At 38.1% G+C, this 24,708-nt stretch overlaps 1 protein-coding gene across 1 annotated transcript in view; it reads left to right on the top strand.

Moving 5' to 3' along the window:
- Positions 1-3,349: 3,349 nt before the first annotated feature.
- The window catches only part of LOC146492911 (interferon-induced very large GTPase 1-like), a 30,954-nt gene continuing 9,595 nt past the window's right edge, over positions 3,350-24,708 (top strand). The window contains exons 1-16 of the mRNA XM_085149427.1: positions 3,350-3,444; positions 3,527-3,558; positions 6,475-6,565; positions 6,674-6,708; positions 7,994-8,047; positions 8,237-8,354; positions 8,487-8,627; positions 8,793-8,827; positions 9,412-9,502; positions 9,572-9,606; positions 11,213-11,321; positions 11,455-11,595; positions 11,740-11,774; positions 14,485-14,578; positions 21,935-21,969; positions 23,089-23,311. Of these exons, the coding sequence (XP_085005553.1) occupies positions 3,360-3,444; positions 3,527-3,558; positions 6,475-6,565; positions 6,674-6,708; positions 7,994-8,047; positions 8,237-8,354; positions 8,487-8,627; positions 8,793-8,827; positions 9,412-9,502; positions 9,572-9,606; positions 11,213-11,321; positions 11,455-11,595; positions 11,740-11,774; positions 14,485-14,578; positions 21,935-21,969; positions 23,089-23,311 (1,354 nt within the window). The 5' untranslated portion in view covers positions 3,350-3,359. The remainder of the gene's footprint in view (positions 3,445-3,526; positions 3,559-6,474; positions 6,566-6,673; positions 6,709-7,993; positions 8,048-8,236; positions 8,355-8,486; positions 8,628-8,792; positions 8,828-9,411; positions 9,503-9,571; positions 9,607-11,212; positions 11,322-11,454; positions 11,596-11,739; positions 11,775-14,484; positions 14,579-21,934; positions 21,970-23,088; positions 23,312-24,708) is intronic.

Genomic DNA, 24,708 nt, shown 5'->3' with positions numbered 1-24,708 from the left:
TGTGAACACGCTTGGTAGAATGAGTTAGTAGTCTGGCTGCTGCGTTTTGTATTGCCTGGAGGCGAGAGAGATATGATTTATCCAAGCTAGTAAACAGGGAATTACAGTAATCTAAGCGTGATGACACAAATGCATAAATGAGTTTTTCCAGTTCAGCTGAGGAAACCATATGTCGCAGTTTAGAGATCTTTCTTAAATGATAGAAACAGGAACGAGACAAAGATTTTACATGAGAGTCAAGGCCCAGAGAAGAGTCAAATATTACTCCAAGATTTCGAATATTTGACTTGACAGATGGACAGAAAGAGGTAAGAACCTGACTGATTTTAGAATGTAGACTCTGTTGTCTATTCTGGCTCTCAATAGTCTTTACATTTATTTTTTCCCTTCTTGGTACAGAGGGAGCAATCAGGGAATAAGAGACAGGAGGGGAAACACAGCTGGGACAAATGAGGGCTAACGAGATAAGGGAAGCAAAACCAGATACCTTAACTTGAGACACAAACTTTCAAAGTAAAACAGGAAACATAACACAGAGACTAAGGAGCTTGGAAAGAAAAGCGTCTGGACTTGTTTAAGTTGCTTGAAGACGTTTCACCTCTCATCCGAGAAGCTTCTTCAGTTCTAAGGGGTCAATGGTGGAGAGTCCCAGATTTAAACTCAGTGGGAGTTTCCCCCCAAAGAGCGACAAAGGACCCCCTGATGATCCTCTACTTAATCACATGAGCCAAGGTGTGAAAGTGGGTGTGGGTTCCAATCAGCCAGGGTTTCGGGTGAGCTCATTGTGAAACCTGGCCCCACCCTATCATGTGATTTCCTGAGGTCAGATGGCCCAGGATGTGAGTGGGCGTTAAGGCGTCTGGGAAGGGATCTCAAAACTGGATTATAGATGGCAGACAGTTGGTGTCATAAACCACCGCCTCTGTTCAAAGATGGTCGCTCACAGGTTACGTAAATGGCTTCTTTCACTCCTCTTTCAAACCATCTGTCCAAAATGTGAATGTTGGCATCCTCGAAAGAGCGACCTTTGTCCTTTAGATGCAGATGAACTGCTGAGTCTTGTCCCGTGGAGGTGGCTATTCTATGTTGTGCCATGCGCTTGTGAAGTGGCTGTTTGGTCTCTTCGATGTAGAGGTCTGGGCGTTCCTCGCTGCACTGTACAGCATACACCACATTGTTAAGTTTGTGTTTAGGAGTTTTGTCTTTCGGGTTAAAGAAGTTAAAGAAGTTGTTAAAAGTTTCTTTACAATACACTATAACTCCTCTACATTGCACATGTTGGCCAAAATAGTTAACAAGTGACAGCTTACCTGCTGAGACAATAAATCATGGGGGTGAGGAGTACTTGGTGAGGGCTAGTTCTTTTAGGTTCAGCAGCTAACAAGATGGTGTATCGGTCAGGATACAGGAAGGAGGACAACAGGCTTCCACTTTGCTGGATTGTCAGTTTTATTGCCACCTAGATGCTCAGTGTTGCCAGCAGTCTGTAGTAACAAACAAGTTGCCATGAGTATATAAATATATACAGCAACAGTTTCACTAAGATAAACATAAAGAATTAATTGAAATAAACCAACACATCCATCTGAATATACACATAGCACAACATATATGATTTGAACTATACCAATCTTACATCTCTTGCTCCAAACACAGAAAGGACACAATTAATCACAGTGAGAATGTCATACATAGCCGAAACATCCACTCAAACTGTAAACAAAGGGACTTTGGCGCCATCGTGTGGCCGAATAAAATTACTACACAATGGCGGCGGCGGACATAATGCCTCTAGTCACGAGATGAAAAAATGCGGCGCTACAACGCGGTAGAATGTAACTAAAGCCACGGCCAACATCAGAATCGGAAAATAAACATATTTAAGGAAACTTACTTCCAGTCAAAGGAGCTTGCAAAGAAAAGCGTCTGGACTTCTTTAAGTTACTTGAAGACGTTTCACCTCTCATCCGAGAAGCTTCTTCAGTTCTAAGATCAAATGGTGGAGAGTCCCAGATATAAACCTAGTGGGAGTGTCCCCCCACAGAGGGACAAAAGGACCCCCTGATGATCCTCTAATCGCCTTTTGTCGGTCCTTTTGTCCCTCTGTGGGGGGACACTCCCACTAGGTTTATATCTGGGACTCTCTGCCATTTGACCTTAGAACTGAAGAAGCTTCTCGGATGAGAGGTGAAACGTCTTCAAGTAACTTAAAGAAGTCCAGACGCTTTTCTTTGCAAGCTCCTTTGACTATGATGACCTGGATGACTGAGAACCTTCACAGACTTACTTCCAGTCATGAACTTAACACTCGGAGCATCACCGTGAAGGATGGCTAACCAGGAACACAGCTTACGAGGTAAACAGAACTAACACGGAAAAACAATCTCCCCTTCTCGAGTAGCATCGCGTTACCCCCAACTTCTGCCTGCATCATTTCTTACGACTCCACCCCACACAATATTGCATTACATAGATATAAAATCCCAGAGCCTTTTATACACATGGTATAATTTGTTCATTTACTTGCTAATGCCAAATGATCTCCCGTCAGTCTCTCATCAAAGATTAGAGTTTTAACTAGAGTTAAAATGCAGCTTTGCAAACAACCAAACAAAAAAATCAAAACAAAACAGAAACAATTTACCTCTCAGCTTCATCAGCATTAATTTCTTTGTTAATCAGACATGGGCAAACCCATGAAAATGACATGGCATTAGCTTCCAGAGACAATGCCAACTGCAACCACAAGATGGCAGTACATCAAAGGATGAGTGAAACCAGCAGAAGATCCTTTATGGGACAGAATTCTATTTGAGATTTAAGGAGAATGATTGCCTTAATTTTTGTATGTTTTAATTTAATATCTGTTTTTTAGATTTCACAGGGCAAACACTGCAGGCCTTGTAGTGACCACAGAAAAATCTGATAGTTTGGCATTCAGTGCGTCTTTCTGTAGAAGTCACCACTGTCATTTTACCTGAATTCACCATTCAGTTCAGTGCTCAGCAAGAAAGCATTACAGTCTCCTCCCATTCCCTTGAACCAGTTTGCTAGTTAGTAAAGTTACCACTCCCATTACCTTTCACTCTGATTTGGTATTGTTTTGTGTGAAAAAAATACATTTATTACATAGAAATATCATATTGTCTTCTTAAATAGATGTAGTTTGTTACACCTTAAAGTATCAGCTATTTTAGACGGGATTTTTTAAAAATTCATTAAATAAAAATATATTTCAAAAATGTTAAAATATTTTACTTTCTGATACTCACAAAAAATTGCTCTTATTTTAATCTTTGATAAACTGAATGCATTTTTTTTTTTTACACAGACTGCTTATAAAGTGAGAAGCTGATGGTATGGAAGACCACCACAACACAACAACAGCAGAAGGAGGAGGAAGAGGAGGAGAGCCTGAAATCAAATCTTTGAAAGATGACAAAGGTCAGCTGAAGTGACCAAGTCAAAAGTCCATTATAACTAGTAAATCAAAAGTTGATGCTGTGCAAACTATTTTTCCCTGTAGATGCGTTGGATGAAAGTCAAACTCGAACCACGGTAAAACTTTCAAATTACAATCAGTCATACAACTGTGAAATTTTTCATTTTTACATGTACAAAAATACATATAAATAACTCTTGTTGTTTACTGTGTCCACTGTTTTTTTTTCTAGGCAGGCTCTCTTCTCTCTGACAGCATGTTTGAAAAATACCAAAAAATTAAAAATGCCAAAATTATATAGAAAACCTTACAATTCACCAGTGCATGTTGTTGATTTGATTTTATCTTCATCGTGCTTTTGTTTTCTAAAACAAACAAACAAAAACATTTTAAGCATGTGACATTAGAACTGGTCATAAAATGTAGCTGGGCCTTTGTTTTAAGTCACCAGTAAAAGCAATATAAAACATAAAAAGAACATAAAAACCAACAAAAAACCCTCTTTTTTCAGTTAAGTAGGAAAGTAAAAAGTAGCACCTTGAAGGATAATTTTACTAACCATTTTTTGTGCAAAGGTAACTGAACTTTGTGCTATATTAATAGAATAATACTAAGTATTAGTACATGAGAATACAAATATTTGACTCTAAATTCTAATTATAATGAAATTATAAAATTATAATAAATTCTAATGAAATTGAAAATGTTCTGTTGCCTACATTGTAAAGGGTGAATTTGTCTCCACACCTAAACATTAAAGCTAGTACCATAAGGGCTTACAGTGGGATTCAGCAGGTGGGGGAACCCTAAGATCTGTGTAGTGGCTGAGCACAGGTAAAAGAACCACAAATCACAATAGTTCCTAATATAAGCTTCAGTAAGTTTTCAGCTGACCTGCTGCTCTTTGTAAATTTACACAACTGAATTCAACAAGATGTATGTAGTTTCATGCTATATTTTGGCTGATGTCCATTCCCTACACTGACACTATTAATGCTGTCTTTACACTAGACAATATAGAATTGGTATAAAAGTGGAATTCAGTGAAATCATCTAACCATCATCATCTTAAATGTAAATTAGTTTACTACAGTTTATGTAAACCAACACTGACCATAAGCACCACAGCCACTGCACATCAGTCCAACGCAGAGCTTTATATAAAAAAAAAATCACCACAATTCCACAAACTAACCTCTTTTACCCATACAAATTACTGAGTATTTTCAAGCAAGATTTGAATAAGACAGCTAGTATAGCTTAGTTTGTTTTTATAAGAATCTCCAATACGTGATTAAAATTGTGGGTGGCTGTAGCTCAGGTGGCAGAGCAGGTCAGCCACTAATCAGAAGGTTGGTGGTTCGATCCCAGGCTGCCTCCTGGCTGCATGCCAAATATCCTTGGGCAAGATACTAACCCCATGTTTGCCTACTGGTGGTGGTCAGAGGTGGCGCCAGTGTCCGGCAGCCTTGCCTCTGTCGCGCCCCAGGGCAGCTGTGGCTACAATGTAGCTTGCCATTGCCAGTGTGTGAATGACTGAATGTAGTGTAAAGCGCTTTGGGGTCCATAGGGACTGAGTAAAGTGCTATACAAATGCAGGCCATTTCATAAAATTAAATTGCATGTAAGCTTTAAATTTGCACTTTATCATCACCGAGAGGTCCTTACCTTTAAATCTAACCTCTCTTGTTCGTCTCCTCGCTTTCTTCCTACATCTTTCTCCATTTCTGAGTGATATTAGCTCTTTCTTTTCTTTTCCTGTGAAATACAGCAGCTGGACCTTTAGCTAGAAAAACTCTGTGCCACAAAGGCTACGTTCACACTGCAGGCAAAAGCGCATCAAATCCGACTTTTTTGACCCTATGCGACCCATATCCGATCATGGTATGACAGTGTGAACAGCACAAATCCGATATTTTCAAATCTGATCTGGGTCACTTTCGTATGTGGTACTGAATCCAATACATATCCGATGTTTTAGAAAGCGACTGCTGTTTGAACGGTCATGTCGATTTAAATCCGTTTTTTACATCACTGACACAAGACAGACTCCAATTATCAGCGCCGGAGAAGACATCGCGAACGCTTCCTGGCCAACCAGTGTAGATGTCAGTGAAACTGTTGGGAAGACAACGTTGGAGAAACGTGAACATTTTATTTGTACTGAATAATCTGCAGATTCTGACAGAAATCTGCATCCTTTGAAGCACCGCTCCTCTCTAAAACAGCAGTAAGGATCATTATTACGCCATATGTAAATAAAAAAAAATAACTTTATAACTTAAAGCAAAATTGGGAAACGTAAAGTCTGAAACAGTCAAACAATACTGTTTGCTCTGGGTCTAAGCAGAGCGCGTTGTGTGTGACATCTTCTTTTGCGCATGTGAGCCGCTTTGAGGGTTCACACCAGAGCGCGTTTGCTGTCACATTTTATTTGAAGTGTGAACGAGCGGACACAAAAAATCATATTTGATCGCATTAAGACCTGCAGTGTGAACGTAGCCTAACAGCAAGATAACAGTTTGTATGTTTGCTGATGTTTGTTGAGGTGATAGAAACATTGAATTGATTGCCATTGGTTGATTGCCCTTCCACATTTGGAGAAGGTGTGAGAAGGACACATCAGAGAACAATACTCTAAGGTGGAGACAACTCCACCTGAAACTCAAACACAGAGTACAAAAAAAGGCTAAAAATAACCGGCCCTGCCCCGGCCATGTGACTTATTTATGCTAATTTTTTAACTATAATTTTATCAATATCTGAAGATTTTTTATAAAGATATGTTTAAAAAAATTGAATAATAAAAAAATGTAATTATAGCAGTAGATTAATCAGTTAATTAGAAAAATTAACTAAAAAGACTTACTTTCTCTGCATTTTCATGCATATTAAAGTATGATCTGTGTTTTTTCTGAGGTTCTGATGTAATGTATTTTTACTTGAATACAAACATAACATTATTGCAGCTATAGACTTCAACAGGTTAAAGACGTCATATAAATACATTTGTATTTATTTATTTTTTCCAGAGTGAACTAGGACATGGACAAGCTGACCAACAAGTGAAAAGTGAAGCAAGCACATCAGGGGGAGGAGAATCTGAAATCGAGCCAGTGACAGGTAGAGGGGTAACATTTTTACATCTACAAGTGATTTCAGTTTTAATTAATCCTTAATTTTAGCACACTGTGATAAAACACTGTTGCTGACTTTAGCTTTACCCCACAGGACGTGAATTGAAGAGGATTGTAGCTGAAACAGTGGTAAAAATTAAATCTTCACCTCCTTATTAGTTGTTGTCATAAATTGATTCAGTATGTGCATAAAAAAGCAAACAAACACCAAAATTTAACAAATGTAAGTAAATGAAAAACAAACCACTACTACAATTCTAATAATTCAATGATTTCTAATAAAACCATTGGATATCCGGTTCTTACAGAAGATTTTATTATTATCACAAATATAACAAGTCCATTATAACAATTATAACAACAATACCTTAACACAAATTATTTTTTTCACTTTTAATGTCCCAATTCTTTAATGATGTGCTGAGAATAAACAACCAATACTCAGAGTAAGTCCAGTCAACAACAATTATTTATTAAGAACATATATGTGGGAGATTCACACAATACCACCCAAAGCGCAGTCAGGTAGATTTCAAAGAGGAAGCACTTCGATATACAACCTTATATGTCAGGGTTCACACCCCCTCATGCGTAAGCAGAGTATATTTATCATCCATCAGTGACAGTTAACTTCAACCCCATCTAAGGCAGTGATGTTTGCACATCACTAACAGTCTCAACGCTCTTTTACCCCCAGCTGTTTCCTGTTGTTCTCTTTTAGCAGCATAAAAATAGGTGATGTTCTCTTCAACTCTGCACAAAGCTTCCTTTTCTGCACTCTCCCACATCACAATCATCAAACAATCTAATGACCTATGACGCAGTTTATAACTCAAAGGTGGCCTTTAATATACTGGCCTGTTATTAAATGCATAAAACAAAATATACAGCAAATAAGCGCTAGAAAATATATTTTCCTAACATTAACCACTATATAAACATGTGTGTCTGTTTGCTTTCTGAGGAGATGACCTTCTAGATATGAGTTACAAAACAAGCTGATTTCCAATCCTCTGCTTAAATTCTAAAGTGGGATAACATAAAGTTTGCAAAATGTTTTTTTTCTTGTCCATGCGAGAATAAAGCACTTGTTGTTGTTGAAATAATAATAATAATAATAATAATAATAATAATAATAATAATAATAATAATAATAATAATAATAATAATAATAATGCTCAGCATCACAACCTGGTGGCAGAAGTTTTGTAGAACAAATAATTCCACATAGAAATTTCTGTATTCTTACGTTTTGGTTACTTGGGAAATAATACACTCGCAGTTTTAGGGTCCTGTAAAAAAACTTAAAATACTTTACGTTTGATATAAATACTCATATAATTTAATTTAATTCCTGCTACCTTTAGTAATCATTATGTTATGAATGATCAAAGTTCTCTGCCATTTGTCCAAGGGAAAGTTTCTTCTGTACCTCTGGAATCTGTTGTATGCTACTTGGATGAAAATGGTGAGCATTCTCATGATTATCATGCTCAGTTCAACAGTGTAGAATATCGTGGAATGCCTGGTTGCTAAAACAAAACAATTACCAGTAAACATCATCTAATATTCAACATAAACACTCCTTTAATTATTAATATTTATAGAGCCCTAATCTGACATGCCAAATGTTATATAAAGGTATTTACTGTCTCAGATTTCACCAGTGAAAAAACCTGTTGATGCTGAAAAATCAAAAGAGCCTCATGGCATCACAACAGCAGAAGGACAGCCTGGAGTCAGTTTTTTAGAACCATCTCCAAGCAGTGTGAAGGGTACATTTTTAATGAAAAGTTTCACAGAAACAGATTTTTACTGTAAAACGTTTTCAGTCATAATTTAACCTTTTTGAAAGATTTTGAACAGATTAAACACTAGCTATTCAATGTAATGTGTGATAAATGTAGGCTCCGACTCTTCAGCTGGACAGACTGTTGAAAGCAAAGAGGTCCCCAGTGACAGCAGCAGTAACATGGTCACAGAAGAAGCTGATACCGAGACTAATACAAGTCCAACACTTCAGATTGCTCCAACAGAAACCAAAGAAGGTGAGACGTCTGTGTGAATACGAACACAATTCTCATTCTTTTTTATTTTTACTGGACATGATAAATATCTGTTTAGACTAGACTTTTTTTTTAATGAAACAAGAAACTGAACATTTCTTTTCTGTATGATCCTAATAATCTGCTTTTTATTGCATTTCCCTGCAGGACATAAGCCACAGGAGAATACAGCTGAAACTGAGGTAAAGATGAAATCTTTGCAGTTTCACTTCTGTCATACAGCAGATTTGATCAGCATTATGAACAACAAGAGTCAAAGGTCTGGGGAACAGACACGTTTAAGTTTAGCCTATAAACTCACATCATTTTCTTTAAGGTGGCCCACAATGCCAAAACAGACTTAGTCTTGTTGATGTAACATGTAAGACAGTTCCCGATAAAGTTTTGCATAGTTGATGACAACTTAAAAAGATTAAAAAGAAAAAGGCAAAAAAATAACCCACCCTGCCCATATCACTTAATGATGTTAATTGTTTAACTACAATTTTATTAATATTTGAAGATTTTTTAAAAAGATTGAATAATAAAAAAATGTAATTATTGCAGTGAATTAATCAGTTAATTAGAGTTAATTAAGAGAAACTAACCAAAAATAGTTAGTTTCTCTTAATTTTCTTGCATATTAAAGTATGAACTGTAGGGAAATATTGTTCTGAGGTTCTGATGTAATGTATTTTTACTTGAATACAAATATGACATTATTGCAGCTGAAGACTTAAACAGGTTAAAGTGGTCATATAAATAAATTTTTATTTATTTTTTTCAGAGTGAACTAGGACATGGACAAGCTGACCAACCAGTGAAAAGTGAACCAAGCACATCAGGGGGAGGAGAATCTGAAATCGAGCCAGTGACCAGTAAGAGGAGAAACACTGTGTAACGCACTGTGATAAAATACTGTTGCTGACTTTAACTTTACCCCACAGGACGGGAATTGAAGAGGATTGTAGCTGAATCAGTGGTAAAAAATTTAATTTTCACATCCTTATTAGTTGTTGTCATAAATTGATTCAATATGTGCATAAAAAAGCAAACAAACACCAAAATTTAACAAATGAAAGTAAATGAAAAACAAACCACTACTACAATTCTACAATAAATACTTGTTTTTTTTTAGTTTGTTTGTTTGTTTTTTGCTTCATATGATGTTTGTTTAATTTAAGACTAAAAGAAAATTAAATGAATGAGAGTAAAACTTGAGGGGGTCAAATAAGTGTATACTTCTGCATACTCCTTTTCAAACAAAAGAATGGAATGATATTTTTTAATAATTGTGAATGTACATGTTGGAAATAAAAATGAGCTGAACTGAACAATAAAATAATTACTACAATAAAATCATTGAATATCAGGTGCTTCCAGAACCATTATTATAACAATTATAATGATAATACCTTAACACTAATTACATTTGTTTACTTTTAACCACTATATAAACATATGCGTCTGTTTGCTTTCTGAGGAGATGACCTTCTAGAATCAAGTTACAAAACAAGCTGATTTCCAATCCTCTGCTTAGATTCTAAAGTGGGATAATATAAAGTTTGCAAAAACAAATGTTCATGTCCATACAAGAATAAAGCACTTGGTGGCTTAAATTCATCCCACGTGTTATTTTTTTCTTCTAATAAATACAAATGCAATGGACAAACATTTCTGTTCTTTCTGCTGAAATAAGTTCCCCACTTGCTCAGCATCACAGCCTAGTGGCAGAAGTTTTGTAGAACAAATAATTCCACATAGAAATTGCTGTATTCTTAAGTTTTGGTTATTGGGGAAATAATACACTGAATCCTTATTTTACAAATATATCCTTCGTGCATATGAACATGTATGAAGCTATCAGTTTTAGGGTCCTATAAAGTAAACCCTAAAATTGTCAATAGTACAACAATACTTTATGTTTAATATAAATAAATAAAAATATACTAACACAATGCTAGGTATTGTATACTATCACCACAGTCTACACTTAACGGTGCATCCACACAGTAAACAATTTGCAGCAATGTGGGACCATAGAAAGTCAATGACAGTAAGCAATTTCAAGCATCAATGGGCAAAATAATTGCTGCTATTGCAAAGTGGGTGTGTCCTGAGTTAAATTTTTCTTAACCTAATTTACAAGGCAAGACTACCAGTGACATATGACAAGCTTTTATAGACATTAAAGGATTATTACATAGTGACTGTAATGTTGACTAGTGACCAGCCGTGTGCAGTGTACAACCCTTTATTTTCTGCTGATCATTCGTACTACCTTTAGTAATCATTACGTCACACATGTTATGAATGATCAAATTTCTCTTCTATTTGTCCAAGGGAATTTTTCTTCTATACCTCTGGAATCTGTTGTACGCTACTTGGATAAAAATGATGAGCATCCTCATGATTATCATTCTCAGTTTAACTGTGTAGAATATTATGGAGAGCCTGGAGGCTAAAACAAAGCAATTACCAGTATAAACATCCTCTACTAATCAACATAAACACTCCTTTAAGTATTAATATCTATAGAGCCCTAATCTGACATACCAAATGTTATATAAAGGTATTTACGTTCTCAGATTTCTCCAGTGAAAAAAACTGTTGATGCTGAAAAATCAAAAGACATCACAACAGCAGAAGGACATCCTGGAACCAGTTTTTTGGAACCATCTCCAAGCAGTGGGAAGGGTACATTTTTAATGAAAAGTTTCACAGAAGCAGATTTTTACTGTAAAAATTTTTCAGTCATAATTTAACCTTTTGTAAAAGATTTTGAACAGATTAAACACTAGCTATTCAATGTAATGTGTGATAAATGTAGGCTCTGACTCTTCAGCTGGACAGACTATTGAAAGCAAAGAGGTCCCCAGTGACAGCAGCAGGAACATGGTCAAAGATGAAGCTGATACTGAGACTAATACAAGTCCAACACATGAGACTATTCCAACAAAAACCAAAGAAGGTGAGATGTTTGTCTGAATACAAACATAATTCTGATTCTTTTTTATTTTTACTGGACAGGATAAATATTTGTGAACACTAAAGGATCAGTCATTTCTTTTCTGTCTGATCCTAATAATCTGCTTTTTATTACATTTCCCTGCAGGAAATAAGCCACAGGAGAGTACGGCTGAAACAGAGGTAAAGATTAAATCTTTGCAATTTTACTTTTGTCATACAGCACATTTGATCAGCAATATGGACGACAACAGTCAAAGGTCAGGGGAACAGATACATTTAATTTTACACTATAACCTCACATCATTTTCTTCGCAGTGGCTACCACAATGCCAAAACAGACTTAGCCTTTTTAATGTAACATGTAAGACAGTTCCTGATAAACACAGTTTTGCATAGTTAATGTCAACAGGTACAGGCACATTTTTCACAAATGAAACAGAGCAGCGGACAGTCAGCAGAAAAGAGTCAACATACAGTGGGGCAAAAAAGTATTTAGTCAGCCACCGATTGTGCAAGTTCCCCCACTTAAAATGATGACAGAGGTCAGTAATTTGCACCAGAGGTACACTTCAACTGTGAGAGACAGAATGTGAAAAAAAAATCCATGAATTCACATGGTAGGATTTGTAAAGAATTTATTCGTAAATCAGGGTGGAAAATAAGTATTTGGTCAATAACAAAAATACAACTCAATACTTTGTAACATAACCTTTGTTGGCAATAACAGAGGTCAAACGTTTACTATAGGTCTTTACCAGGGTTGCACACACAGTAGCTGGTATTTTGGCCCATTCCTCCATGCAGATCTTCTCAAGAGCAGTGATGTTTTGGGGCTGTCGCCGAGCAACACGGACTTTCAACTCCCGCCACAGATTTTCTATGGGGTTGAGGTCTGGAGACTGGCTAGGCCACTCCAGGACTTTCAAATGCTTCTTACGGAGCCACTCCTTTGTTGCCCGGGCGGTGTGTTTTGGATCATTGTCATGTTGGAAGACCCAGCCTCGTTTCATCCTCAAAGTTCTCACTGATGGAAGGAAGGAGGTTTTGGCTCAAAATCTCACGATACTTGGCCCCATTCATTCTGTCCTTAACACGGATCAGTCGTCCTGTCCCCTTGGCAGAAAAACAGCCCCATAGCATGATGTTTCCACCCCCATGCTTCACAGTAGGTATGGTGTTCTTGGGATGCAACTCAGTATTCTTCTTCCTCCAAACACGACGAGTTGAGTTTATACCAAAAAGTTCTACTTTGGTTTCATCTGACCACATGACATTCTCCCAATCCTCTGCTGTATCATCCATGTGCTCTCTGGCAAACTTCAGACGGGCCTGGACATGCACTGGCTTCAGCAGCGGAACACGTCTGGCACTGTGGGATTTGATTCCCTGCCGTTGTAGTGTGTTACTGATGGTGACCTTTGTTACTTTGGTCCCAGCTCTCTGCAGGTCATTCACCAGGTCCCCCCGTGTGGTTCTGGGATCTTTGCTCACCGTTCTCATGATCATTTTGACCCCACGGGATGAGATCTTGCGTGGAGCCCCAGATCGAGGGAGATTATCAGTGGTCTTGTATGTCTTCCATTTTCTGATGATTGCTCCCACAGTTGATTTTTTCACACCAAGCTGCTTGCCTATTGTAGATTCACTCTTCCCAGTCTGGTGCAGGTCTACAATTCTTTTCCTGGTGTCCTTCGAAAGCTCTTTGGTCTTGGCCATGGCGGAGTTTGGAGTCTGACTGGTTGAGGCTGTGGACAGGTGTCTTTTATAGAGATGATGAGGTCAAAAAGGTGCCATTCATACAGGTAACGAGTGGGGGACAGAAAAGCTTCTTACAGAAGACGTTACAGGTCTGTGAGAGCCAGGGATTTTCCTTGTTTGAGGTGACCAAATACTTATTTTCCACCCTGATTTACGAATAAATTATTTACAAATCCTACCATGTGAATTCATGGATTTTTTTTTCACATTCTGTCTCTCACAGTTGAAGTGTACCTCTGGTGCAAATTACTGACCTCTGTCATCATTTTAAGTGGGGGAACTTGCACAATCGGTGGCTGACTAAATACTTTTTTGCCCCACTGTAACTATCTGCCCTCTCTATAATTACATCTTTGTATATTCCCCAAAACAAATTCATCCATCCATCCTGTTCCACGTGTCCTTATCAGGGTCACGGGAGGGCTGGAGCCTATCCCAGCTGTCATATGGTGAAAGGTGGGGTACATCCTGGACAGTAAAAGTGTCAAGTGAAGCAAATAAAAACAATGGATGCCATTTGGTCTAAGAATCTGTTTTCTAAAACTATGTCATTAGCTTTTTTTTTTCTCCAACAAGTGGGTTTGACTTTGATTAATTTTTTTAATTATAATTGTGTTCTTATACTTGTGTTCTTCTAAATGAAAAATAAGTTTGAAAAAACTGAAAATAATCTTCAAAAGCTTCAGTTCAGCTTTGTGCTCTCCCTGTCTCGTCAGTGTAATCAGCGTCTCCCAGCTGTTTCCTCTTAGCTCTGTCCACCTCTTGTATTTAGTGTCTGCGTCTTCCCCTGCTCGTTGTTGCATCATACCCTTAGTTTACGCTGTGTGTTCCATTACCTGTTTTGCCTGCCTGTTAATTTATTTTCCCCCAGTATAATTAGTCTTCAGTTCGGTCTGCAACCTGTTTATTTTGAGTTCACCTTTGCCTCAGTGAGTTCGACATTTTGGGTCCTTCCTCTCTGCCTGCTTGCGCACAGCCATGACACCCTCATTCTTTTTTATGCATTTTTTCTTAGTAAATTAGTGCACCATTGTTGGTCTTAAGTGTTTAAGATTTATCTTATACTTTTATTATTTGAAACCTTAATCGCAAATAAAGTATTAAGGTCAGATAAATCACTTGTTCTTTCTAGATTCGCTCGAGGAATAAAGTACCTGAACATCCAGAGAAAAGTGATGGGGAATCTGACATCAAGCCTCTACCAGAATTTGGAACCAGTGAGAAAGGTAAATTTTTAATCAAAAATGTTGTTGTAAGGTATCAGTTTTTAAAATTAAAATCTTCTCTAAAATCTCAACACTAAAATACTAACTTTTCAATCTAATATGTGATGAAGGTAGGCTCCCTCAACTAGACAGACTTGAAAATAAACTGCTCACCAGGGGCTGAGCACTTATATGACAATTACCCTCTAAAGTCTAACTTGTAATAGTGATATCATGTGACTAAAGACAAGCAGATGACCAGCAAATGTCAGGAAGTCAGTAGTACTTCCAAATGAGCTATTGAACAGTGTTTTGTGTGATTTCCGTTTTGGCGATGCAATTGGTGGGAAAGACTCGACACATTTACAAGGCTTCATCGAACTATCACTTAATATTAACTTAATAATATTGCAACATAAAACAACAACAATTGTGACGGTCCCAGTCTCCTCAAATCAGGGTTTTCTAGAGAACCAAACAATTCCACAGATTCTCACTTCAGATACAAACAGCTCACTGCCAGTGTTGGTCAAGTTACTTGAAAAAAGTAATTAGTTACTAATTAATGATTACTTCCCATTACTTCCCATTAGTCCCATTACGTTACTGGTTACTTATTTTCAAAAGTAATTAGTGCCTTTATTACTTAATAATTGTTTAAAAACACAATACATCACCTGAATAGGTAATAAAGCAATAGACCTTTCAGCCCAATTCTATTTTTTTGCATAATCCATCGTATAAAATTGAATCAAATGGAAAAGTGTCTTTTTAAAACTTGTTTTATTAGTTTTAATCTTTTAACTTTATGCACATTGCATTCAGCAAAAATTAAATTGTATGCAACAGGCTTTGACTTGAAGAAATTTGTTTAACATTTAAACCTATTTTCTGCATATTTCAACATATAAAATAAAATATTTTTGTGTGTGTACACTCACTCTTTCAAATAGATGCAAGTAAAACACAGCAGAAAATAAATAAAATCAAAGATTCAGCAGAAATAACTCCTGTCACTCTGAAATCTATTTTCACCTCTTTAGCAAAAGAAGGGCCGGTTTAGGTCTGCCCGGTGCCTCAGCGGTCCTGTCAGTGGGGGGATCCGGGGGTTTCTCTGTGAATTTCACATTCCTGTGGCAGGCATGCTAGATACTTGCTCAGATTTCAAGTTTAATTTTTTGCTGGAGAAAGAAGTTTTCTTCTCATGCTAAGTGTACAGTGGGCGCTAATGTTTTTGTCACTTTTTACGTAATAAAACTTAAAGTAATGTAAGTATTTCCACGCTTTAAATGCTACATGGTCGTACTCTCTCGCACACTCCATCCATTGTTTATCTACACACGTCTGTTGCTGCCACGGACATCGCATGTCCTTATGTCATTGTCATGAGACACTCACAAACAAGGATGAAAACCTGACCAACTAGGCACATACTGGAGGCTCTGCAGAATGCTGTGGTAGGCGTTTTGGTTCAGAGTGCCTTTCACTCTGTACAAGTCACCAACCCTGGATCCAACAAAGCAGTCCCAGACGATCACACCTTCTCTTGTATGTTTGATAGTTGATGCCACACACTGTGGAACCATCCTGTTGCGTAGTCAAGAGTGTACAAAGATCCTGCGTGATGAACCGAAAATTTCAAGTTTTGAAATAATATCCATAATACCTTATTGCAGTCTTCAGTAGTTCAATGATGGTGTTTCATGGCCCCCCAGGCAAACTTCTTTGTTTTATCCTGACGTCTTAGCAGTGGCTTTGTTGTTGCAACTTGTCCTGTCAAACCTGCAGCTCAAAGTCTTCTTTGCACAGTTGAAACTGAGACTTGCTTACTATGCCCAATATTAAACTGTGCTTGAAGCTATTGTCCTGTGAGCTGCCTATCATGCAAGCTGTTTACTCTCAGAAACTTGTCCTCTGATTCAGTCGTGGCTTTGGGTGTGCCAGAGCTCTTGCTGTTAGAGTTTCCCTCAATTTCTGAGTGCCTTTTGATGGTGAATGAAACTGTACTCACTGACACCTTGACTTTCTTTGCCATTTCTCTGTAGGAAAGACCTCAATTTCTTTAAGCGTTATGATGGTCTGTCTCTCTTCCATTGTTAATTGCCTTTTTTCTCGCCATTTTTGTAGCAACACACAACTTTCTGCAGTACAATACTGTTCAACTAATCCTCATGACAGTATGATACCACAGCGTGTTCCAACACTGATTTTATGCAAACAGAGGGAGTTGTAAGTAATCCAAAAAAGTTGGAACACCTATAGGAATTAGTAGCACCAGCTTTCAAGACTAGATCAGCCTCCAATGCTGCAGAACAACTTTAAATTGTTGACCCATCTTATGTTCCCTGAAAAAGGCCTTTTTGTATAATTAGCATACAGTCATTTTGAGAAAAGTTTTGATAATGACACAAATATTGGTTTGAAAGTTTGTTGCTTCAGTTTTTTATAATCTCAATTTGCATATACTCCACAAAGTCCTTCTTTGCCATGAAAATGAACTTCTCAAAACAAAACATTTCAATTGCAATCAGGACTGCCATAAAAGGACCTGCTGAGATCATTTCAATAATCTTCTCATTAACACAGGTGCGAATGTTGACAAGCAGAAGTCTGGAGATCATTTCTTTATGCTGATTGAGTTAGAATAGCAGATTGAATAATTAAAATGGGGGTGATGCTTGAAATCATTGTTCTTCCTGTTAACCATCGTTACCTGCAAGAAAACACATACAGCCATCATTGTGTTACATGAAAAGGGCTTCACAGGCAAGCATGTTGTTGCTAATAAGATTGGAAGCTAAATCAACCATCATCAAGACTTAAAGGAAAGAGGTTTAATTGTTAGTAAGTAAGTAAGTAAAATTTATTTATATAGCACATTTCACAGATAAAAATCACAAAGTGCTTTACAATAAGATGAGACATACAAGTTAAAATTAATTAAAAGCCCGTTTGTATAAAAATGTCTTCAGCTGCTTTTTAAAGGAGTCAGTAGAGTCTAGACAGCGTAAAGACAACGGCAGAGAGTTCCACAGCCTAGGTGCCAGTGCCTGAAAAGCCCGATCCCCACGTGTTTTAAACCTAGTACGTGGGACCACCAGTAGCCTCTGACCTGAAGACCTAAGTGCTCGGGATGAAGCATGAGGTTTCAACAGGTCAGAGATATACTGGGGAGCTTCACCGTGTAGAGCTCTAAAAGTTACAACTAAAATTTTAAAATGAACCCTAAAATTTACAGGCAACCAATGAAGAGAAGCCAAAACTGGAGTAATGTGTGACCTCTTATTTGTACCAGTTAAAAGTCTTGCCGCTGCATTCTGTACAGACTGGAGGCGATCCAGAGCTGATTTGTTAAGACACGTAAAAAGACCGTTACAATAATCCAAACGAGAAGAAATAAAAGCATGAATAATCATCTCAAGTTCTGCCTTTGACACCAGTAGTCTGAGTTTAGAAATGTTTCTTAGATGATAAAAACAGTTCCGGACAAGTTGTTTAGAATGTTTCTCAAGAGACATTGAACTGTCAAATATAACACCTAAGTTTCTGAGACTCGACTGAAATGAAGGGTCTAAAAAACTGATATGCTGCCTAATTTCTGAGAGCATGTGATCAGGTGCAATAATCAAAGTTTCTGTTTTATCTGCATTTAACTGAAGGAAATTGTCATTTAACCATTGTTTGATTTCTGACAGACAATTATTTAAACAAGACAATTTATACAACTCAGAAGCTTTGAAAGAACAGTACAACTGAATGTCATCAGCATAGAGATGATAAGAAATATTATTGTAACGTCTGATAATGTGGCCTAGAGGAAGTATATACAGCAAAAAGAGAATAGGACCTAAAACAGATCCTTGAGGTACCCCAGAAGGCAGAACTGATGTTTCCGACAGCACATGATTTATACAGACAGTAAAGGATCGTTCAGATAGATACGACATAAACCATTTTAAAACAACACCAGTAATCCCAAACAAGTCCTTCAGCCTATTTATCATGATGTTGTGATCAACAGTGTCAAAAGCAGAGCTGAGATCCAACATAACCAGAACGGTGTACTCTCCAGAGTCTGCTGCCATCAGAATGTCACTAGACACTTTAAGCAAAGCGGTTTCAGTAGAGTGCAATTTGCGGAAACCAGACTGGAAAATTTCCAGAACATTGTTCTTTTCCAAAAAGTTGTTAAGTTGTTCTGCAACTGTTTTTTCCAAGATCTTTGACACCAATGGTAATTTTGATATTGGCCTGTAACTGCCTGGAAGAGATGGGTCCAAATTTGGTTTCTTTAATATTGGTTCAACAATAGCTTGTTTAAAATAGCTGGGAACTGAGCCAGTATAAAGAGAAGTATTAATTATTTCCAGAATACAGGGGCCAATAGAGTCAAACACACCAATGAAAAATGATGGAGGAAGTACATCAAGGTGGCTTGAGGTCAGTTTCATTCGACCAAGCAGAGCACTGATGTCCTGTAAGGTAACAGGAGTAAAAGAGGACCAGGTATCAGAGGTAAGCAACGTGTCAGTGTGATACTGAGAGGATGATGGCAAGATATTAGATCTGACAGCAGCGACCTTATTAACAAAATAGTTTAAAAAGTCATTACAATCAGATTTAGTATAGACTGGTACATGAGGAATATCAGGAGAGACAATGTTTTTAATTGTATCAAACAATACTCTGGGATTTTTCTTTTTTGAAGCTATTAGATTAGCAAAATATTCAGTTCTGGCATTTTTTATCATGTCGTTAAGTGAGAAAATTGATTCCTTCAGATGTACCCTATGGACCTCAAGCTTGGAAGCCTTCCATAAACGTTCCAATTTGCGACAATATCTCCTAAAATTTCGAATATTTTCATTTATCCAAGGACAGAAATTTGAAGAATGGACAACATTTAGTTTCAGAGGTGCCACCGTATCTAAAATAGATTTACATTGATTGTTAAAAGACAAAATAAGTGAATCCATATCATTTTGAGCCATGCGAGGGACAAACATGGCAGAGAACCTTCTAGCAGCATCCTGGTTTATAATCTGCCCTTGGATCATCAATTTAGGAGGTGAAGGATCCACGTAAAATGACAAATTAAAGAATATACAACTATGGTCACTCACATGGACATCTTCCACACATACATCATGTATATTTAAACCCAGGGAGAAAACAAGATCAAGAGTGTGGCCCTTTGTATGTGTGGGGCCAGAAACATGCTGCTTAAAGTTAAAAGACTCAGTGATAGTGATGAGCTCAGCAGCAGTGTTACAGGAAGCGTCATCAATATGAAGGTTTAAGTCTCCCAATATTACAACCTTCTCCAGTTTAATGATCGATGTCAGAAGGTCGTTAAATTCAGTTAGAAAGACCCCAGCAGGTCCAGGAGGTCGATAGATTAAAATACAGTAAAAGGTTTTCAGAGAACCGACCTTCATCATCTGTGACTCAAATGAAGAAAAGAAGTCCGAGGTCATCAGTTTGCATATGAGTCTGTCCTGGTAAACAGCAGCAAGTCCTCCACCACGTCCTAAAAGACGCGGAGTTCCAATGACAGAACAGCCAGACGGGCAGATTTCATTCAAGTGGACATAATCCTTATTTTGCTGCCACGTCTCAGTCAGACACATAAAATCTAGAGACTCTTTAATAAAAAGATCATTTAGAATAAATGATTTGTTCGTTATAGAGCGAACGTTTAGCAGGGCGAACCGAATTGATGACGGTTTATCTGCGGAATCTACAGCTGACTGCAGCGGTACTTGAATTAAACACCTGTGCACACCTGTGGACCTGCTGGGCAGGGCGGCGACTCCAGAGTTGGGAAAAACCTTGATCGATGAGCAGACGTAGCTGTCACCAGCAAAACGGAAAATGGATGACGGACACAGAGTGAGCAAACTGCTTTCCATGCCATGGGGCTCGGGTCCCAGGCGCCGTAACATCCCCAGCAAACGACAGGAGAGGAACTGGTCGCAAGCACCGAGAGTCACCCCACAGCCAAGCAGCTAGCCTCCGGTACCTTCTCCGTTTCACCTGGACGCCGGCCCTCGTTCCCCTTTTTCGTCTCTTGAGGGTGGAAATGCCGCGGGTTGTGCATAGTAGCACGCACTCAGGTGAGGAACACACCAGAGGAGGAGGAAAAGTTTTTCTGTAGCTGTCCCAGCTGTCACAGTAGATCTCCATTGAGTCTTTGATGTTTAACAGTGTATCCCGATCATAATTTAAAGCAGCAGAAGCAAAGTCAGAATACAAAAGAGCAAAAAATATATTGCAAACGACAAGTGACGACAGTGAAAAACTACACTGTCGCCTCCAACGTGCTGTAGCAGCAGCGGCAAAGCCAAACACAGGCGCCATTGCAGTTCAGGTGTCAGTTGTGAAGAAGGCTTCCAGATTCAACAAGGGCAAGAAGTCTTTGAAAGATGATTCAGCTGTAGGATCAAGGTGCCACAGTGCAGAACTTGCTCAGGAATGGCAGCTGGCAAGTGTGAATGCATTTGCACACACAGTGAGAAGAAGAATTTTGGAGGATGGCCTGGTGTCAGGAAGGGCAGCAAAGAATATGATATTATAGTACAGCGAGTGGACTACTTCTCATCCAAGGGAGTGGGCTCACTCACAATTTTGCCAAAAAGCACTGCCATGAATAAAGAATGGTACCAAAACATCCTCTGGCAGCAACTTCTTCCAACCATCCAAGAACAGTTTGGTGAAGAACAAGGCTTTTTCCAGCATGATGGAGCACCGTGCCATAAGGCCAAAGTAATAACTAACTGTTTATAAGATTGGGGAAACCTGCAGTCAACTGAGACTGAAGAAGTCACTTGGATGAATGACGAAATGTTTCTCCCACTGAAAACACTACGACAAGTTGAACAGACTCAACTTTTGGGGATAACTAAATATCTCGGGGAGCAAAACATTGAAATTTTAGGTCCATGGCCAGGAAACTCCCCAGTCCTTAATCCATATGATAACTTGTGGTTAGTCCTCAAGAGGCGGGTGGACAAACAAAAACCCACTCATTGCGACAAACTCCAAGCATTGATTATGAAAGAATGGGTTGTCATCAGTCAGGATTTGACCCAGAAGCTGACTGACAGTATGCCAGGGCGAATTGCAGAGGTCTTAAAAAAGAAGGACCAACATTGCAAATACTGAGTCTTTGCATCACAGGAACAACTAAAAAAAAAGATCTAAAAACACTGAATCAGCAAACTTTGTGAAAATGAATATTTGTGTCATTCTTAAAGCTTTTGGCCATGACTCTATATATATAAAGCTTTAAATACCACTTAACAAAGCATTTATTTTCTGTATGTTCCTATATCTGAATATAGCTGTTATATGTGTTTTTGTTACATGTCCCTGCAGGAGATGAGCCACAGGAGAGTACAGCTGAAACAGAGGTAAACATGAAATAGTTTTTTGTTTTTGTTTTTTGCCTTTTCAGCCTTTAATGTAAAGAAACAGTGTAGCAAGACAGGAAAGTGGGGAAAGAGACAAAGAGGAAGACATGCAGTAAAGAGCTGAGGTTCAGACACAAATCCGGGCCTATTGCTGTCCAGCCTTATGCCATATAGTCAACTGCTCATCCCACTCAGCTAAACATGAAATCTTTTTCAATTAATATATTGAGTAAATCTCTACATAACTAAGCAAAAAAAAAAAAAAGACAAACTGCTCCTTTAAGTCCACCAATGACAATCCATTTCCCCATATCTGTCCTTGTGACAGCTGAGTCAAATCAGTCTGTTAAAGAAAGTCAGGTCCAGTAAATGGTGAGAAGGTGGTAAGGAATATGATGGATGACAATATTCAGTGACCTTCTCCCCACCCTAGCTGCTAATTGGCATGGTGCTATGGTAACAAAAGAAATGTATCTGTTTTATCACAAATCTATAAATTCATGAAACTGTACTCTTTAGGAAGGCCTTTTAACAACTTACTGTCTTTATGAAGCAAAAAAGAAAAAACGGGTGAAATTATTGTACTGTGAAAGTAACGGTTGTATATTTTATGCATGATTTTTTTGTCCAATTTACTGATCTCCAAACATCTACATAATAAAAAAAACAACACAAAATCATGTGTATATAAAAGCACCAGGATTGTATTAAATAAAGATGTTAGAAGATTTTCCCAGGTCAGAAATGATGAGCAGATGAATGCTTGAGCTTAGAGAACACCATAAATTCTTAGGTAGTGAAAAAGGGAGAGTGTGGGTTTAAAAATCAAGTTACCAATGAAACAAAATAAAGATAACACACTTTTGCCAAGTTATTGGCAATTATTGTTCATTAACAATATTTTTCATTAATGCAGACTGATTCAGATTATATCTAGACTATCTTCTGTACCATCAGAAATGCAGATTACAATGCAGTTTACATTAAGTTTGTTGCAGTCACAGCTTGAGTCAGTCAAGTGTATGTTTTAAACTACATGAATAATTGTTTCCTGAATTTTCTTCCTTTTATTTGATTTCACATTTGTATTCTCACTTGATAAACAAAAGTATGTTCTAGCAGAGGGATCCACTTGATGAAGGCAGTGATGTTCAACGCTTACAGAGTAATGACAGCACAACAGTAGAAGAAGAAGAATCAGCCAAATCTCTAGAACCATCCACTTACAAAAAGCAAGGTAATATGTTAATGAAACTTCACTTTTACATTAACAGATATACTGTTGTCACACTGTTTCAACAGCTCCAAAACAATGTGATAAGTACTTTGTTTAGTTGTTTTAGTAGTCATGTGTCATGAGCAGTGTTGGGACTAACGCGTTATTAAGTAACGCGTTACAGTAACTACGTTATTATTGTGGTAACGAGCACGGTAACTAGTTATTATGCCAAAATCAGGAACGCGTTAGTCGTTACTGGGATTTAGATGCGGTCGTTACTCGTTACTTCGTGTGGTGGCTATCGCGGAGCTTCCACAGATTCTGTAACATTAGCAAGTGGTGGAGGCAGCAGGTGGATGAGGGAAAGGGGACGCAGAAGGAAAAGAGACCCGAGGCGGCCGCCGGTCCAAGTGTGAACTGAACTTCAGGTAAGAAGTTATGACCTGCAGTCTATCTGGGTCAGATATAAACCAAGTTTAGGTGGAGTTTATTTTCGTTATTCTGACTTTTTCCGTACTGCGTACTAGCTAGCATGACGGAGTTTCTATACAGCTGGGTGGGTGCTATGATGTTAATGATGTTGAACTTTATTTTGTTCATAAGTTATTAGAGTTGCCAACCGTCCCGTCTGGTATTCAGAGAAAATATTACGCGTTTCTTATTGAGGTGAAAAGGAACAGTTTGTCCCGTAATTCAGCTACAATGAAAAAGACACAAAGCTGGAGTTATTCTGTGTCTTTGCTGCACAGCTGCCTCTTCTTCTTTCATTCTCTCCCCTCTCTCTCCCGTTTCTACTTCAATCATGAAAACTGATCAATGATCAGCTGATCAGCTCTCTTGTTTGTTTATCGCCCACTTTGCGCCAGAAAGAGGAAACCAGCCGATGTCGCGCTAAACAACAGCAGCACGTTTAAGCTTGATCAGCCGTTGTTAGAATTTATTTAATATTAATTTCTAATATCAGCTGATGTTTGCTGGAGCCACAGCTGCAAAAAAGCTGCTGGTCACGATGTCGGTTTGTTTATCTGGTGAGAGGGAAACATGAAGATGAAACCAGGAGATGTCCTTACTGAATCATCAGAGCTGAACAGGTGATGGAGAAACAGGTTTACCTTTTAGGTGACATGGATGAGTTGAAGGGAAGTTATGAACTGTTTCTGAGAGACAGATAACCCCAGGATCCTTTTCTAAGTAGCTGACAGCTGGTAACTGTGCAGGAGCGGGTCTAGCAAAGGTTTGCCAGGGGTGCCAGGTAGGGCATTAACAGGGAGAGGTGGGCACAAGGAAATACTTTTCTTTCTTATTCTCATTTAAAATGTCTGGCTTTTAAAAAATAATTATCTGAATCTTACAACAAACGATTGATTGATTGGTGCATATATACCATCAAAACAGTGAACATCACTGTCACAACAGCGTTTGTTTTCATTCAAAGGCTTTATGATTTTTCCTATAATGGCGGGCCAGTCTCAAGTCAAAATGCCCAGGCCAATTTTCTGTCCCAGTCCAGCTCTGTATGC

The sequence above is a fragment of the Neolamprologus multifasciatus genome, chromosome 22 (genome assembly GCF_963576455.1).
Source record: "Neolamprologus multifasciatus chromosome 22, fNeoMul1.2, whole genome shotgun sequence".
NCBI classification, from domain to species: domain Eukaryota; kingdom Metazoa; phylum Chordata; class Actinopteri; order Cichliformes; family Cichlidae; genus Neolamprologus; species Neolamprologus multifasciatus.
The sequence above is the reverse complement of the archived record's forward strand: the minus strand, read 5'-3'. Positions and strand labels throughout refer to the sequence as shown.